This window comes from Quercus lobata, chromosome 4 (genome assembly GCF_001633185.2).
Source record: "Quercus lobata isolate SW786 chromosome 4, ValleyOak3.0 Primary Assembly, whole genome shotgun sequence".
Classification (NCBI taxonomy): domain Eukaryota; kingdom Viridiplantae; phylum Streptophyta; class Magnoliopsida; order Fagales; family Fagaceae; genus Quercus; species Quercus lobata.
In genome coordinates, this window is record NC_044907.1 from 88,512,535 (window position 1) to 88,529,026 (window position 16,492).

Here is a 16,492-nt window from a genome sequence, read left to right on the forward strand (position 1 = left end):
TGTTCTCAGTTATTAGGGAATGGAATGGAATATTTCTAGACAATACCTTTATATTCATTCCATCCCATTCCTTCCAAAGGAGGAGCTTTTCTTTGACAATCATCTCCAAAGAGGAATAACTGAAAACCATAGTAATTCCTCCATTTCAATCTTCTTTCATACTGTCTTCCCAAACATAATATCTTAAATCTTAGATACAAAATCGAGCTCAAAAATTAAATTCCTATAAGTCTATAACTTCACCACCTTTTCTCAGAACGTAATAAGAGAGAATGTGACTTTCAAAACATTATGTATGCCTTATCAACATTACATATACAAAGCAATTTGGCAGAAGCTCATTAAAGGAAATCAATTTATCAAATCTAGTGAAACATATAATTGACTTTCATCAAAATCCATCGATCACTAAGAGGATAATATCATGTGTGAGGGAGACAAATCACATGTAGTCAATGCTGCCATGTCATATCACGGCAATGTCTCACTACCAAGGGCTGTTAAGAATTTTTCCTTTCTCTGTTTTTTTTTTTTCAAAGGGGGAGCTCTTTATATGGGACGTGCGAATTCATCTTTACAATAGCAACTAGATAAGTTAAAGAGAACTTAGAGAAGAATCATGCTGCTAATTATTTATTTTTCATCATCAACAAAATGTGAAACCTTAGATCCCAACCCACTACCCCGTATCCCTGATGCTCTTCCACCTGCTTTGTTTGCAAAATGAGAGTTTAATAACAAACACAAACTGTAATTCATTATTTATTAGAGTTATAAGGCTTGGTGATATTTAACCGTTTTAGATACAACCTCTTTCGTCACAACTGACTGACAAACCTCATGCTGCACATGTTGCCGGATCGCTTCCAATAATGATGCATGAACATTTATGAAGTCTCAACAGGTGTGTCAGGATGAGCTCCCCATTCAGTCCAAGATCCATCATAGACTACAACATCGGACTTCCCAAGTCGGTGGAGACCCTGAAAAAACAGAAGCATAAGACCTTTCTTTCAAGATTTTTCTTTTTTTTATATATAAATATCTTCAGAACTTTTTATTAAAAATTAGCTAACCCAAGTACACAGGATGTACTGCAGTGGCAAAAAAATTAAGAACCCAGATTACAAAGATCAACTAGAACAAGGAGAGACAAGGAAGAATATGAAGGCAAAACTAAACTCCATTCAAGGAGAGTGGAAGAAAAATGACTTTAATCAAGTATCGACTGTTCAGAGACCTCAAAGCATCTACCATTCTGTTCCTGCCAAAAACACCAAAACAAACAATATGGGACAAACCTCCAGAAATCTATATTTCTATGTCTTTCAAACTTTCCCTGCCAAAAATCTAACAACTCAATAAATTTATACAGCATAACCCAATGAATACCATACAGACAGAATACCATAGACCACAACGCATATGATATCCAACAAGATGCTCCGCTGATTCCCCGCATCTTTTGCACCAATCAAGCACTACAATATGCCTATTCTGAAAATTATCTGTAGTTAAAATCTTACCTAAAGCAGCAGTCCAAGGAAAGAACGCTACTCTAGGAGGAACCTTTGGTTGCCACACCTTTTCCAAGGAAATGAGATGACAAAAGAAGGAGATGGAGAGTGATAAAAACCTTGAACCCCGAAACCTTTTCCTCATTGCTAGCTTCCAACAAAACTTGTTAGCACCATAGCCCCGTACATCCGTGGAATAAAGCATATCCAAAAACATAGCCAATGGTTCCACCTCCCAATCCTGTACTGGACGATAGAACTGGATGTCCCAATGAATCCTCCCACCAGAGAAACACATTACCTCCGACACAAAAGACTCCCTTGCCCGACTAATCCTATACAACTCTGGAAATACTTCTTTAAGAGAGCAATCCCCACACCATACATCCTCCCAAAACTTTCTTTCAAAGTTGTTCTACTGCCAATATTATCATTTCCCAGCAGAAAACTAGCTTTATAGGCATGTGATCATCTTTGTGGAATGTAATGATTCATTCTAAAGTATAATGATTCATTTTGAAATGTTTTCTACTATTGGAATGTAAAACAAGATGATAATTAGATATTATCTATCCCAATGCCCAAAAAGGGACCTCTTCCCCTTTTCCTCTTCTCTATTTCTGTCCAACCAAACAAGAAATATGCCAATCCCTCCATTTCCCTTCCAACTACCCACCCATCTAAATATCAAGACAATACAAAATGAGAGACAGAGACAGAGAGAGATAGAGAGAGAGGGGTACCAATGCAAGGACACATGCAGTTACACCAGTGCCACACGAAGTTACAACAGGCTTTTCCAAAGATATGCCTGCAGAAGAATTTGAGATTAAGATTGTAAAGTAACAAGATCAAGTTCAGTATAAGATAGCAATGGCAAAAGGGTAGAACCTAACATACTACAACAAAGGAAATATACCTAAGTTTTGCTCATAGCAAAATTACCCACATGCTATCATGGAAACAAATACATGGAATGCAGACCTTTAAACTCTCTGGCCTAAAACAATAAGATAGCAATTACCAAGCATGACTTGACTTTCCTATTAATGTTTCAATAAAACAACACACAACCTCCTACATAGTCCTTTTTTAAACCTCTGCGATAATTTATATCTGCATATCTATTGTTGGTAATTTATTATAGCCTCGCTTATGATGCAGTCATGGAACATCAATCAATCTGCTACAGTGCAATTTTATCATTCAAGATATATCTCTTATGGGGTCCATGTGTAATGTCCAATTGAAGCAAAGTCCCATATGAACAAATGAAAAAGCCATTAGGAAACAATTTTATACTTGCTTCATGACAGCGTCTTCTCTCTTTTACACTTTTTGCTTGACATCATAACATTAGTCATTTTCATCAGTTATTTTTATCCCTTATTGGAATCCAAGTGATGGTAGAAATGTGTGTGTGTGTCATAGAGAGAGAGAGAGAGAGGAGGGAAGGAGGGAGGGATAGGGAGTCATTGCCAAGGCTGCCATTAATAAACTTACTTTTTCTTTCTTCTATGTTATCTTGCCAAAAGGTACAAACTTTTTTAATTAAAATTTTTTGCATGATAAACATTTTCTTTTTCATTTAATTGTTAACTTGACATAGGATAGATTTAGAGAGAACAGTCTACATATCAGTTCACTGTTAACTAATAAAGTTACAAAGACTAATTTGGAGACTGCCAAGAGTCTTGTAGCTCTACTGGTTGGCAGCTCTTAATGTTTCCGACAGAGATATCCAATGTTCAAATTCTCTCTCCTCTGTTGTAACTATTGAATTATCAAAGTCTAATTTGGACACTCAGAAAATACAATGAAAACTTCCAGAAAGTTCAAGAATTGACTATGTTTTCAAAATAGCCTTAATTTGTAGGAGTTTCTGAAAATTACAGATCTGACCCTCACCACAAAACTAACCATAACTTGCAAAATAAACACAAACTATTTTAACCCTAAACTCCTATATGACTTGACTTTAAAAACTATGGGTTAAAACTGTGTCACATGACTAATGCTGACAATTTCATATTTATTTGTATTTGTATTGATCCAAAAAATTTCAGATCAGATCCACATAGTATTAATATATAAATAACAATTAGTTCTCAACTGCCATAGTTCAACAAGATATTAACAAACCCAATACTGAAGGAATAGAATGTTTCCCAAGAATATGACCAATATTAAGAGAGAATCGGGGAAGGGAAAGGGGGGGGGGGGGGGGTGCGTTCCTTACCTTCTTCTTCAAATCGTTTCTTTAGTTCATCTGCAGGCAAAAGTGACTGGGAAGCATCCAACACCTGCAAAACCACGCATTGATAAATAAATTGTTTATGAGGCATAGCTTTCAAAGGATTTTTTGTTTCCTCATCCACTGCATCCACAACACTGTAGAAACAACTAAGATGACTCTCAGTCATAAATAAAAAAACATTGTCATGTCGAACTCTTGAAATTTAAAGGATCCCTGAAATGAAATCATGCAAGAACCAGCTTTAGACTCTCCTGTCCTTACATATGAAAGATAACCAAATCACTACTTTTATCGCCAAAAAAATCCAAATCGCAACTATACCATAAACTAGACTCTTCTTCAGAAGTTAAATAGCTTTTAAGCACTTTTATCTCCCCCCCCCCCCACCCCCCCTTTTTTTTTGTTTTGCAGATCACATCACCATAATCGGGCACTTTCAAGATTTTTTATTTTTTTATTTTTTAATGCAGATAATAAAGAGTTCAAGGAAAACCAAGTTCAGATACCAAATGATTCAAGAATTGTGGTCTAATTTTGATGTGGGGTCTTCTTGGCAACCTTCGTAGGCTAATTTAGTTATTATTGAGTCATTTTACAAGTTGTTGATTCAGTTTTAATTAAGTTTTACTAAAATCAGGGAAATCTGGTAATTTCAAAATTTTCCAGAAGAGGCTGTAAAGGGCTTGTTCTCATTTTATGTTTTAAGTTCTTTTTCTATATGGTTTAGAAATTCTTAAGTACTTTTTCTTTGTTATTGGTAGTCTAAGACTCCTAGTCCTTCTAGGAAAAAAGTTATTTAGGAGCCCTAGTCCTTGGAAAGGATTTAGCAATAGTTTATATATAAAGGCTTGATTATAAAAATATATATATATATATATTTTTTTTGATAGGTAATAGATATCTTCATTAAAAAAAGTACGTCATGTTTATGATGATGAACAGAATGTACTAGAAACGAATACAGAGGCATTATTATAAATATGTTTATAAGCTTTCTCCAGGTCTAGCTTATACAGAACTCCAGGAATGCAATCACTTTGTACATTGCTAAATCCTATATATACACTATTGCTAAATCCAATCCACTGTTTCTACTAAGAGTTAGAGAAATTAATTTAGACATTTAAGGCAGGCAAAATTTGCAGACAGAAAATACTACACAAAAACCATGATTCTAAGAGCATCTAAAATGACGCTTAGCATTTAGAACTTAAATTTAACATCAAAATCCAACCTGGGAAAGAAGTGGATTCAATATAACAGATAGAAAAGCTATCAGGTCATCAAAACACAACAGAAACCATATAACATTTGATCATTCACCTGGGGAAAAGGAATGCACTTGCTGCCAGGTACATGACCACTTTTAATACCCTTTCGAGGCTCTGCTGCAGTTCCATCGAACCTGAAAAAGTATTCAATCTCCATCAACTCCAAGAATTTTGCATTAAAAACAGGCACTCAGGAAAACAATCAAAATTACTAAATAAAAGTGACCTTTTGACCTGGCCCATTCTTTCTCATCCCTCTACATTCGCTTAAGGAAAGACAATATAGACTACAAAAATCATGGGCTAGTGAGTTGGACATATCCAATCATATCCAGAATTCCATATGTTCCTCGGGTTTAGCAATTAGAATCAATCAAGCTATGTCAAGGAAAATTAAACAGATGCAGGCAAGCTTACATTCTATCATGTTTGTAAACTTCCTGATCTAAAATCATGCAATAATTCACCTGGTCATTTCTGTGGTCATTCAACCTGGCCCAACAACCAACTTCATTAAGCAGAACTCTTATGAGAAACATCCAAGGTCTGGATTGCACAGACCATAAACTGGAACTATTGGTGATATAATTACTGCATGTTAGGAGAACAAAATGTTCACATATATTTTTGTTAGTTGACACTCCCAATTATATGCTATACCGATTTAAGGCATGTTGGACCTCTCTACGCAATTTTATTTGTTATATTCTATTTGCATAGAGATCAGGCCATGGAGTGATGCCTTCCACCAAAAGCTATAGGTCATGGGTTCAAGTCTGGGTATCAGCCTCTCTAAGAAAAAAATGTGAGCAGGACTGCCTATCAATCACCTCTCCAAGGCCCCACAAAAAAGTGGGAGCTTTGTGTGGAGTGAGTATGACTTTGTCTATTCTGTTTAACATAGAACTTGATTTTTTATTTTTTTTTTTTTTTTGTGGGATAGGTATAGAACTTGATAAGTTTAGCAGAGCAAGATCTTCTAATCAATTTATTATCAAGCTTATTATTGTTTTAGTGGTAACAAATATGAAATTACTAAAAGAAGACATGAGGACAAGGATGGGTCATTTGTAAGAAAAAAGAAAGGAAACAATGAACAAACTGAACTGAGAACATTTGAGCAACAACAAAAATATTTTAGGGGTGGGCTATGGTTCCTCAACAAATTAGTCCCAAGTTTTTTGGGTTCGGGTATTGATTAGATCCTCAAAAAATTCGTTAGGATCGGTCACACGTATTCTTGTTTGCTATACAATTTTATTCAAAGTCAGTTTTTGATAAGTAATAAAAAAATTTATTCAAACATTAAAAAAGAGAGACAGCCAAGCATACCTGACATATACAACTGGGGATCAATACAATCAAGAACACAAATATTTTATTTTATTTTATTCAAAGTCATACTTTCTATTACTTCCTTAACTGAAGTCTTGTCTTCCTCAACTTTTTTCATTCCCTCAACTTAAATCAATTCACAATTTTAGGTGCATTAATTGCTCTCCTCTCTCCTCTAAACACAACCAAACAATCTCAAACAACTCTCTCATCTTTCATCAACAAGGGACAACCTTTAACATTCCCCATTTTGAACCCTATCTTTCTATGTATTTTGATTTATCCATCTTAGCCTTCTCATTTTATCTACACTCATTTTATGAATATCTTGCTTATTAATAGCCCAACATTCATTTCATAGAGAAAAGTAGAATTTATAGCAGTCTTAAAAAAAAATTAAGTTAATAGGAATTATACGATCACACAATGCTCCTAATATGCTTCTCTATGAATTATTGATCCAATATATCGAAAGCTCTCACTCTCTAGTATCTCTTGACCATCAAATCTTACAACCCTTTCATCTCTACTTCTACTTTTGCTGAGCTTACATTCACATTAACTCTAACTGCCTCTATATTTTTCCATTAGGCATCTAAGCAAGAAAATAGCTTCTGTAATAAATCACCCTAGCATAAAACCAAAGGTGATGCAAGAATGCTGAAAACTAAACACAAGTTTTTCAAACCCTTTGCCTATAAGAACACCTTTGAGTGGATACTACTTGTGCTTAATAAAGATAGCAACAATAACTAAACACTGAAAACTAAACACAAGGTTTTTAAACCAACAGTACAAGAATCACTGGCAATATTCTGTAAATTTTCAACTATATTACCATATCTAGGTGAAGATATCACATTCATATATTCAGCAGAAATACAGAAAAAGAAAAACATTGGATACCTGGCCTTTGATCGGGCATCTATTTGTTGATGAGTCCTGTCCTCAATGTTCTTTTTAACCTGGAAAATACACAGAAAAGATATATATAATTAGAATACTCAAATCATAGCCTAAGTTACATGGGAAACTTTTGCCCATATTTGCACTAGAAAAAAGGTAACTAACTTGTATGCTCATAAAACCTCTATTTACTCGAATAAAACACGTATAATGTCAATCAGAAATAATTTTGCTATTTAATATTCTCATTATTTTAGTAAGTATATATTGTATATTCTTTTTTTCTATTATTGATAAATACTAAGCATATATTGTATATTCTAGTCAGGCTCAAAGGAATTTTTACTACCAGAAGCAATTGACCCACTAGAACGCATTAATTTGTAAATCACATACAAAAAATTCACTAGCAAGCACATTACAGGTCCATGCTCATGTATCATCAGTAATAAACCACAGATATACATTGCATTATTTATCATAATATGTCAACCTGGAAAATTTAATGATAGTCTGGTTACCACTTTCAGAACTGAAAAATGAGGCATAGATAATTATTTTATTACTATAAGCATGGATTAAGATAAGCGCATTTATCAAAAAAAGGATTAAGATGAGAGCAACCCAACCTGATCAAGGGTCCAGACAAGATGTGGCTGAAATTTGGTCTGAAATGTGATTGGCCCAACCTGCAGAAGAATAGTGCATGTGATTGGAACAAATCATAAGTTTTCAAAAGTAAAATTCAAACTGCAATATTGAGGGGGAGGTGGGGAGAGAATAATCAAATTACTGGGCACATAGTTTGGTGTATGTCAAAGCCAGAAAAAGGCATAGAAAAACAACATCGTTTAAGGTCTGAACCTTAGATGAATATATCAAACTCTATATCAAATTTCCAATATATTTCTTACTAAAATATATTAACTGCATTAAGCTATGAAACAGAATAGCACAAACATTATATCATTTCTTTTTTCTCCTTTGATCCGTGCTATAAAAGTACGCAAAAGAAAGAGATCTTCAGCTCCCTTTGGCGTGACCAACTGAAAACAAAATGGCATAACAAGCCTACCATTTTAGCAAAGTGACAATGCAATAGTACCATACTTTAGCCCCTAATTTCCTCCAACATTTGACTTTGAAATCCTAACCTTTATATTTTCCCCAGTTCAGGTAATCAAATAATAAAAGTCTTCTCCAAAAGCAAATCTCAATTGAAGATGATGTTTTCATAAAGACAAGTTTAGCTCAGTTGTCAAAAGCATGAACTTAAGAAACTGATAGATGTATAAAGTAGCTCCTGAGAACTCAATGTCAATATGAAACCCTATGGCTTATAGAGAATTTTTTTCTTAAATATTTAGGTTAAAATATTTTATTATAAGAATAAATGATTTACAACGCAAACCAATGCACTGAGCATGGTGAATAAAAAACCTAAAATACTGCAGATTTCAATATTTAATTTTCTATCCCACAAAAAGGAACCAGAAAAAGGAAAATCAAAAACTAGCTGAATGAATAATGAACTTACCGCCTGTCCCTGATATACTTTCTCAATCGCCTCACTGGCAGCACTAGCTTTCAAAATAGCATCACCAGAAGCACTAGATTCAACATCATATCCAGATGCACGCCATCTTGGCAGGCCTCCATCTAATACCCAAACTCTGTCATGCCCAAACACTCGAAACATCCTTATTATTTGAATAAGGAATGAACTATATTAGTTTATGCTTCAAACATGAATTCTAGTGAATAAGAACATTTATTATCAACACAACTCACCACCAGACACGAGCTGCACTAAAAATCCCCTTCCCATCATAAACAACCAACCCATCTTTGTTATCTATTCCAAGAGCAGAAGCAGCAGCAGCAAAAGCATCCTCTGATGGCAACATGTGCGGCAACTGAAACAAGTCATAAACTCTATATTATAAATAGAGGGCAAAAAAAAAAAAAATGCATAAAATACATATAAAAAAAGGTGGTGCATGATCCTAACCCAAATGAATGTGTGTGTGTGTGTGTGTATACATGCACGTACATATGTACTTGTGTATATATATGGGTAAACGCATATATATATGGCAGTTTGGGGTTGAGGAGACTCGTCTTTGGAGGAGGGTGCTGGCTCTGAAGTTTGGGGAAGAGTGGGGGGGTTGGTCTTCCAAATTGGGCAGGGGTGTTCATGGGTGTGGTTTATGGAGAAGTACCCGAAAGGTTGGGAGGTGTTTAGCAAACACTTCCGGTTTGAGGTAGGGGTGGGGGATAGAGTGAAGCTTTGGACAGACCAGTGGTGTGGGGACTAACCACTCCATCTATCTTTCCCGGTAGTGTATGGGATTGCTTCTAATAGAGAGGCATCGGTGGCCTTGTCTCTCGAACATTTGGGGACCGAGGCTCGGAGAAGTTGGAAGGTTCTTTTACTTAGAAATCCAAATGATTGGGAGACGGGTGTGGTGGATGATTTCCTTCAAACCCAGGGTTCTAACTTACCTCAATCTGAGCAAGGAGACCGCATGATTTGGAAATTGTCGAAGAAAGGGGTTTTTGACATCCGCTCGTTCTACAATAAGCTCCGAAGTTCCCTGCCTATTACCTTTCCTTGGAAAGGTATTTGGAAGGCTAAGGCTCCTACTCACGCCTCTTTCTTTGTTTGGACTGCGACTTGGGAGAAGATTCTTACAAGGGATATTTTGCGGTGCAGAGGCTTCGATTTTGTTGATTGGTGCATTTTGTGCCGTTGTAATGGGGAGTCGGCGAATCATTTGCTCCTCCATTGTGATAAAGCTTATCTGTTGTGGAGCTTGGTTTTTAGATCCTTTGGGATTTCTTGGGTCTTGCCAAGATCAGTTGCAGATATGCTTTTCGGTTGGTGGAATTGGTTTGGAAAGCACTCATCTGGCATTTGGAATCTAGTTCCGTTGTGCCTAATGTGGTGTATTTGGAGGGAGCGTAATTGGCGTACTTTTGAGGATAGGGACAAATCCGATGACCAGTTGCTCGCTTATTTTAGTGGCTCTCTTTTTGATTGGTCTAGGGCTTGGGGACTCACCTCTAGTGATTCTATCCCTATGTTCCTTAGTTCTCTTCTCTGTAATTAATTTGCTCTTTGTTGTCTCCGTTTGTTTTCTTGTTTTTTCTTTTTCTTCTCTCTTTTTGTTTGTTTTCCTTCTCTGTATTCTCTGTTCTGCCTTGTGTTTTCATGAGGTAGCTATTAATATATATCTTTCTTACTTATTAAAAAAAAAAAAATATATATATATATATATATATATACACGTATGTAAATATAAATATAGCAAATGAAGAAACCATCTCACATTTGTAGTTCGGTCAGATATTCCATCTACATCAAAAAACAAGGCACCAGGGATGTGAGCAACCTGTTGGAGGGAATAATAGATGAAAATGGATCAGAGCTGAAAATCTTACAAAACACACTTGCAGAGCATATCTCAAGGATACCATATACCCAAACCATTCTGAATTTAGGATAAAGAAAATTTATGAAAGAAAATCGAGAATGAGATTTCAACATAATCATAGTAATTACCTGATACTCTTGAATTGGATTCCTCTGCTCATCTGGCATGTACCAGGATGCATCCAACACCTGAATATAAAAAATATAATATTAACCAACTGTTAGGATCTTAAGGGAGTAACATGCGTGTAGTACTTGACTCATTTCTCGGGCTTGTATGTGGGTGTGTCAATGTTAATGAGCTGTAAATGCAGAGCTTAATGCTCGCAGGAAATATACACGCAAAATGCTACTAATATCTGACTGGTTTCAGAGATCAACAAATGTCCATTATAACAAGTATTAGAGTAAGTGATTTGCACATGGAGCCTAATTAAAGAAATGTTATTTACATTAACATTTTATAAGTGAGGTAATAATTTATGTAAATAATAATTTCTTTTAGTATTGCCGCCTTTAGAATCATTAAGGACAATAGTTGATCAATTTTCACCTTAAAGAGTTCATGCTTAATTACACAGTATATATAGCACAAATCGATTCCAATGAACTTTAAGTATGTTCATACTAATGACCTATTGGGCCAATAGCAACCAAGAAGCATTCAAAAATTTTCTCAATATGAATGTGGGACTATAATCACCTCAAAAAGGGATACAGGAGCCAACAGATTGGAAAAGGTGCGATGCACACTTGATATTTTCCTTAGTAACTAAAATATGGTCAAATATACATATACATAAATTATATCCAAAATTGATCTCATGAGCAATAATCAGAACCCAATTTGAATCACAGATCAAACAGATCTACTTAGTTGCGGATTTCTAGGATTTACAACATGCATATTACTGGATATTATGGAACTACAAACAATTTCTAAATTTGATCCCATAAAATATCAATGATTTCACAATAAAAAAGAAAAAGGAGCAACAATAGGTGCCAGTTGAACTACAAGGCTCTTGGCAATTAACATCACAAATTCCCAAAGTTGTGTCAGCCTCTCACAGTATTGGGAACTAAGATGCATCTCAAAGCAACTTCTAGTAATCCAATGGTTGTTGAAAAATGTATCAGTAGAGAAGAAATTGAGAGAAGTGTCTAAATCTGTTGTCTGACAGAAAACTCTGCATTTAAGATGATAATAAACTCCACCTAAATCTTTTGTGCCTTCTTAGATATTTTTTGCATAATTTGGTTGGAAAAGAATGCAAAGGCACCAATGGTATGTATGCTTGTATATTACGCCCTGTTATTCATCAACCCTAATCAAGCTTTGTTGGAACTTTTTTATTACTGTATTTTCTCCAACCCCATAGACTTTAGTCCCAAATAAAAATGGCATGAAGAGAAGTGAAATGATCAATTAACTATTTAGTTCCTAGTTAATTTATAATGGGGAAGCATAGTCAAAGAATTCAATTGGGCCATTTGTGTTTGAGAAAAAGAAAATTGTAATTCCTTGGATCCACATGCAGCGTATATAATAAATAACAGTTGGTTGAAAAGGGTTGAAAAAGAGAAAGGACCACTGTAAAGATACTGTCTCTTACTATAGTTGATCTCTTCTTATTGGGCCTACCTACTATATAAACTTAAAAAGGAATAAATATGTATCTAACTAGCATACAGAGACCTAGGTTCAAAAAACTTACTGCAAAATTTAAAATAAGAATAATATCCACTTGATCAGACAGGAACTAAACAGGAGGTTTAGAGAACATGTCTAAATTTTTTTGTCACATGGAACAAATGGTGATCTCATGAACAAAAGTGTCAAGCGCACTTAAGCACGTAGGCCTCTTGGAGCCTAGGTGCAAAGCGCAAGCATGCGCTTGATTGAAGTAAAGCACACTGTTTTCCAATATAATATCTCATAACTTCTAATAGAAATATTAGTAACATATAATAAAAAAAATAATAATAACTCGAAATTTGTATATTTTACCTATTGGGTAAGTACAATTGTATAATGTTTGTAAATTCAAATTTTACCTAAGTTATTTTAATTTTTAAAATTTTTATTTAGAAAATTCAAAACAATTATCAATGGTCAATATCATAATAATCTAGTTATAGAAAGTTTAAACATAATATTTTATATAATTCTCTTGTGCTTTATAAAAGTACATAACCATGATAGTTATGATCAAATAATGTATATGGTTCAATCAATATACATCTAAAACTAAAAGTCAAAGGCCAAAGAGCACATGATGTGTTAATTAACCTTGTTTGTTTCTTATGACATGTAAATAAAATAAAATAAATCTGTGTAATACAACACCCTAAGGATAGTGGCTGTGTAGTAAATCACTGGTCCATGTCATTTCTTTCAAGACTAAGCAATTAATTTTGATGATCCATATCTTTTTTAGCAACAAAATAAAAAAGCATGCCTAGGTGTGCTTTATGCTTCTTCAAAAAGCTCCTAAGAAGCATGCCTAAGAGCACTTCATGAAATGAGATTTTTTTTGGCCTAGTTCAGCATTGAGATCTTGGGGCTTTGAGCCTTGAGCTTAAGCGTACCTAAAGTGTGCTTTTAAATTTAACAACACTTATCATGGATTATAGAGAGAGAGAGAGAGGGATTTTTGCGTATCTGCATGCACTAGCATATATGCTGGAAAGCCTGGAATGGATGTGTGCTTACATACACATAAATAAGAACATGTGAAATGTAAAATCAAGCAAAAGCACTCTCAAACAGACGACTAAATTAAAGAACACAAAGTATTACATAATTCCCAAATTCAGTTTTTGTCAATATTCAACAAAAGGCAAGAAAAGAGGGGCAGTAGGAACAAGCCCAAGCAGGTACCTTGAGATCAGGTTCCTTGAGGTTAGCATGGAGCCATTCGACAGAAACAACAGGCTCATTTGTAGATAAAGTTTGTGTTGAAAAATTAGCTCTTCTTCCAACTACTGAGGACGCCATAACACAAGGAACCCAAGAAGATGCTTTATATGCTGTATAAGAGGGACTTGATTGAAAGTGAAACTGTCTCTTCTGCAAGTAACATGAATAACATATCATATGATCTTGTCTTAAAGAGAATAATACGGTTGGAGAGGTAGCTTCAAGCCTTCAACTCACTAGGAACACTTAAACAAATAGGTTTTCGGTATCCAACTAAAATCTTAAGAAAATATGCTAGAAGATACAACATATATACAAATAATTGCTAAAAAATCCCACGATCGAAAATACTTATAAAGATTTCCCAATTCAGTTTAAGCCAAGGGATATATAGCAAAAGCATGAAAAACATACTTTTCATTATATGATTTGTAATGATATCACTACATGAATGTGTACAGGAAAAGCTTTAAATGCACCCCAAAAAAAAACTACACAGCTGTCAATGCTTTCAGTGCATAGATTTTGTACATAACATACACCACTGGTTGAAATATTTTGAACTAACTCCATATCAGATGCTTCAACCATAACGACAATCAGAAAAAAGAGAGAAAATAACACACTCATAGAGTCCAAAACAGTTCCTTTTCTGTTTTGTTTGAATACAAGAGTACAAAAACAATTGCTATAAACTAAACAATACCACTTAAATTGAAGCACATAATCAAAAATAGAGACCACATACAAAAACCAACAATGAAAACTATATCAGAATTCAGAACAAAGTCCGCGACTTTTACCAATGAATCCCATGATCTGTAAAAAGCACTGATAAATGCAAAACCCCATCTCTCACACTCAACACCAATAACAAAATTCAAAGCCCCATTAAAGAAAGTTTCAATCTTTATATACAAAGGACCATAAAAACGAAATACCCAGATGGCAAAACCGATCAAATCAAGCATTAGAACAAGAATTACACAAACACAATCACAAATTAGGCCAAAATAACCAAAACCCATCAATGTTTTGGACATTCAAAACAAACCCAGATTATATTTTCAACACAAAAAGCCATACTTACATTGAATAGGGAAGACAAAAGTCTGGGCTTGTGAGTACTGAGAGAGAAGGAAGAGTGAATAAAACGGTGAGTCAAGAGAGACCTTGTTAGAACGGTCGAAGCCATCTACTCAGAGACCATAAGAGTGAAAGAGTGGCTTTTGGACACTTTTGGAGTCAGTTTTCAGTGAGAGCTTTTGTGTGATGTGAATGAAACTGGTGTGGGAAGCATCTACAGTAGCTGTAGTTTGCAAGACTGCTGTTGTCTCCTACTGATAAATATTAAATTGTTTTTTTATACCTTTCATTCAGGGGACTGTTTGGGTGAGACTATTTCAATGCACATAAGGTGGATTCGTTCAAGTTTAGAACAAAAATATAGGTCAGGATTGAATAAGAACAAATAGAAAGGATCTTCTATGTTTCTCAAAAAAAAAAGAAAGGATCTTCTATTGGTTGCGGGTTTGGCTTTAAAAAAAATAAAAAAATAAAAAATAAAATAGAATGTATCAAAAATTGGAACAAAGTGTTTTTTTGAGAGAAACCCTTCAAACGCATCCGATATCTTTTATATTGATTGTAGATTTTAAAAATCTAACTGTTGAATTAAGTGTTCTTATTATATCTTTTATGCTTGAAATGTTAAAATTTTAAATTTTTATAATCTAAAATTGTGTATAAAAAATAACTTTATTAATCGAATAGTATTTAACATCTGATTTGAATGTTAATATGAATGTTAACAATACAAGGAATATAGAATTCAACAGTTAGATTTTTAAAATTCACACCCAAAAAAGATATATGAGAAGTTTGAAGAGTTTCTCTCTAAACTAGTTTAGAAAGAAACTTTGTTCCAAAAATTGTTTCACAATTTTTTTTATTTAATCATTGTGCATGGTTATCTCTAAAATTCTTGGGGAGATTCTTTAAAAAAAAAAACCTATAATTTTATATTTGAGACAAATTAAAACCATATACTTTTCATTAATTGTTTATATATATATATAAAGCGGGCCAAAATTGGTTTTACCCCTTTCAGCTAAACTTTCCAGCAAAATGCCCCATGTTTGAAACTATTTAGGGATATGTCCCTGTTTTGAAATTCGATTGGATGAAAAGCAAGTTGTTAGGAAAAAAAAAATCGAGTTTCAATAAAAAACTCGATTTGAAGAAAAGCAAGTTTTTTTTTTTTTTTTTTTTTTTTTTTTTTTTTTGCCTATGTGTGTGTTTGGTTCCGGCGTTGCGTTTGCTGAAGCTGCGTTTCTGTTTTTTTTTTTTTTTTTTTTCACGCGTTTTCATTTGGAGTATTGCGGTTACTGTTCAATGAACAGTAACCGCAATTGTTGACTTTCTGCAGTGAACAGTGCACATATGCACTGTTCACGGACCCACAAATTACACTTTTTATCAACTTTTTCATTAAAAATGGGTCCCACGGTACTATTCACACATTTAAAAATTATTTTGCTACAGTGTTTTCAGTTTTCAGTTTCAGCAAAATAAGTTTTATCCAAACACACCCTATAACTTGATTTTTGCCAAATCGAGTTTTTCATTGAAACTTGATTTTTAGAAAATCAAGTTTAAAATAGGAGTATATCCCTAAATAGTTTCAGATTGAGGGCATTTTGCTAGAAAATTTGGTTGAAAGGGGTATATCCCCATTTTGGCCATATAAAGTGTTATCCCAATCTTTAGTTAGATTATTTTATTCATTGCTGATGAAATTCCTCAAAAATCTCATGAACCGCAAGTATGATGGATGAAATTTGGGAC

General features: G+C 34.3%; 1 protein-coding gene across 2 annotated transcripts; it reads right to left on the reverse strand.

Moving 5' to 3' along the window:
- Positions 1-522: 522 nt before the first annotated feature.
- On the reverse strand, positions 523-15,027 carry LOC115988169 (thiosulfate/3-mercaptopyruvate sulfurtransferase 1, mitochondrial-like). Of its 2 annotated transcripts, none has more exons than XM_031111817.1 (12): positions 14,736-15,027; positions 13,607-13,795; positions 10,852-10,911; positions 10,619-10,681; positions 9,078-9,202; positions 8,827-8,986; positions 7,916-7,975; positions 7,287-7,345; positions 5,098-5,179; positions 3,757-3,820; positions 2,261-2,328; positions 523-983 (listed from the first exon to the last, which is right to left on the reverse strand). In XM_031111817.1, the coding sequence occupies exons 1-12, from the start codon at positions 14,838-14,840 to the stop codon at positions 888-890; spliced, it is 1,131 nt and encodes a 376-aa protein (XP_030967677.1). In that variant the 5' UTR covers positions 14,841-15,027; the 3' UTR covers positions 523-887. The 2 variants fall into 2 exon arrangements, with proteins under 2 accessions (XP_030967677.1, XP_030967675.1); XM_031111815.1 differs by having other exon boundaries at positions 8,824-8,986; positions 14,736-15,026.
- Positions 15,028-16,492: the final 1,465 nt, after the last annotated feature.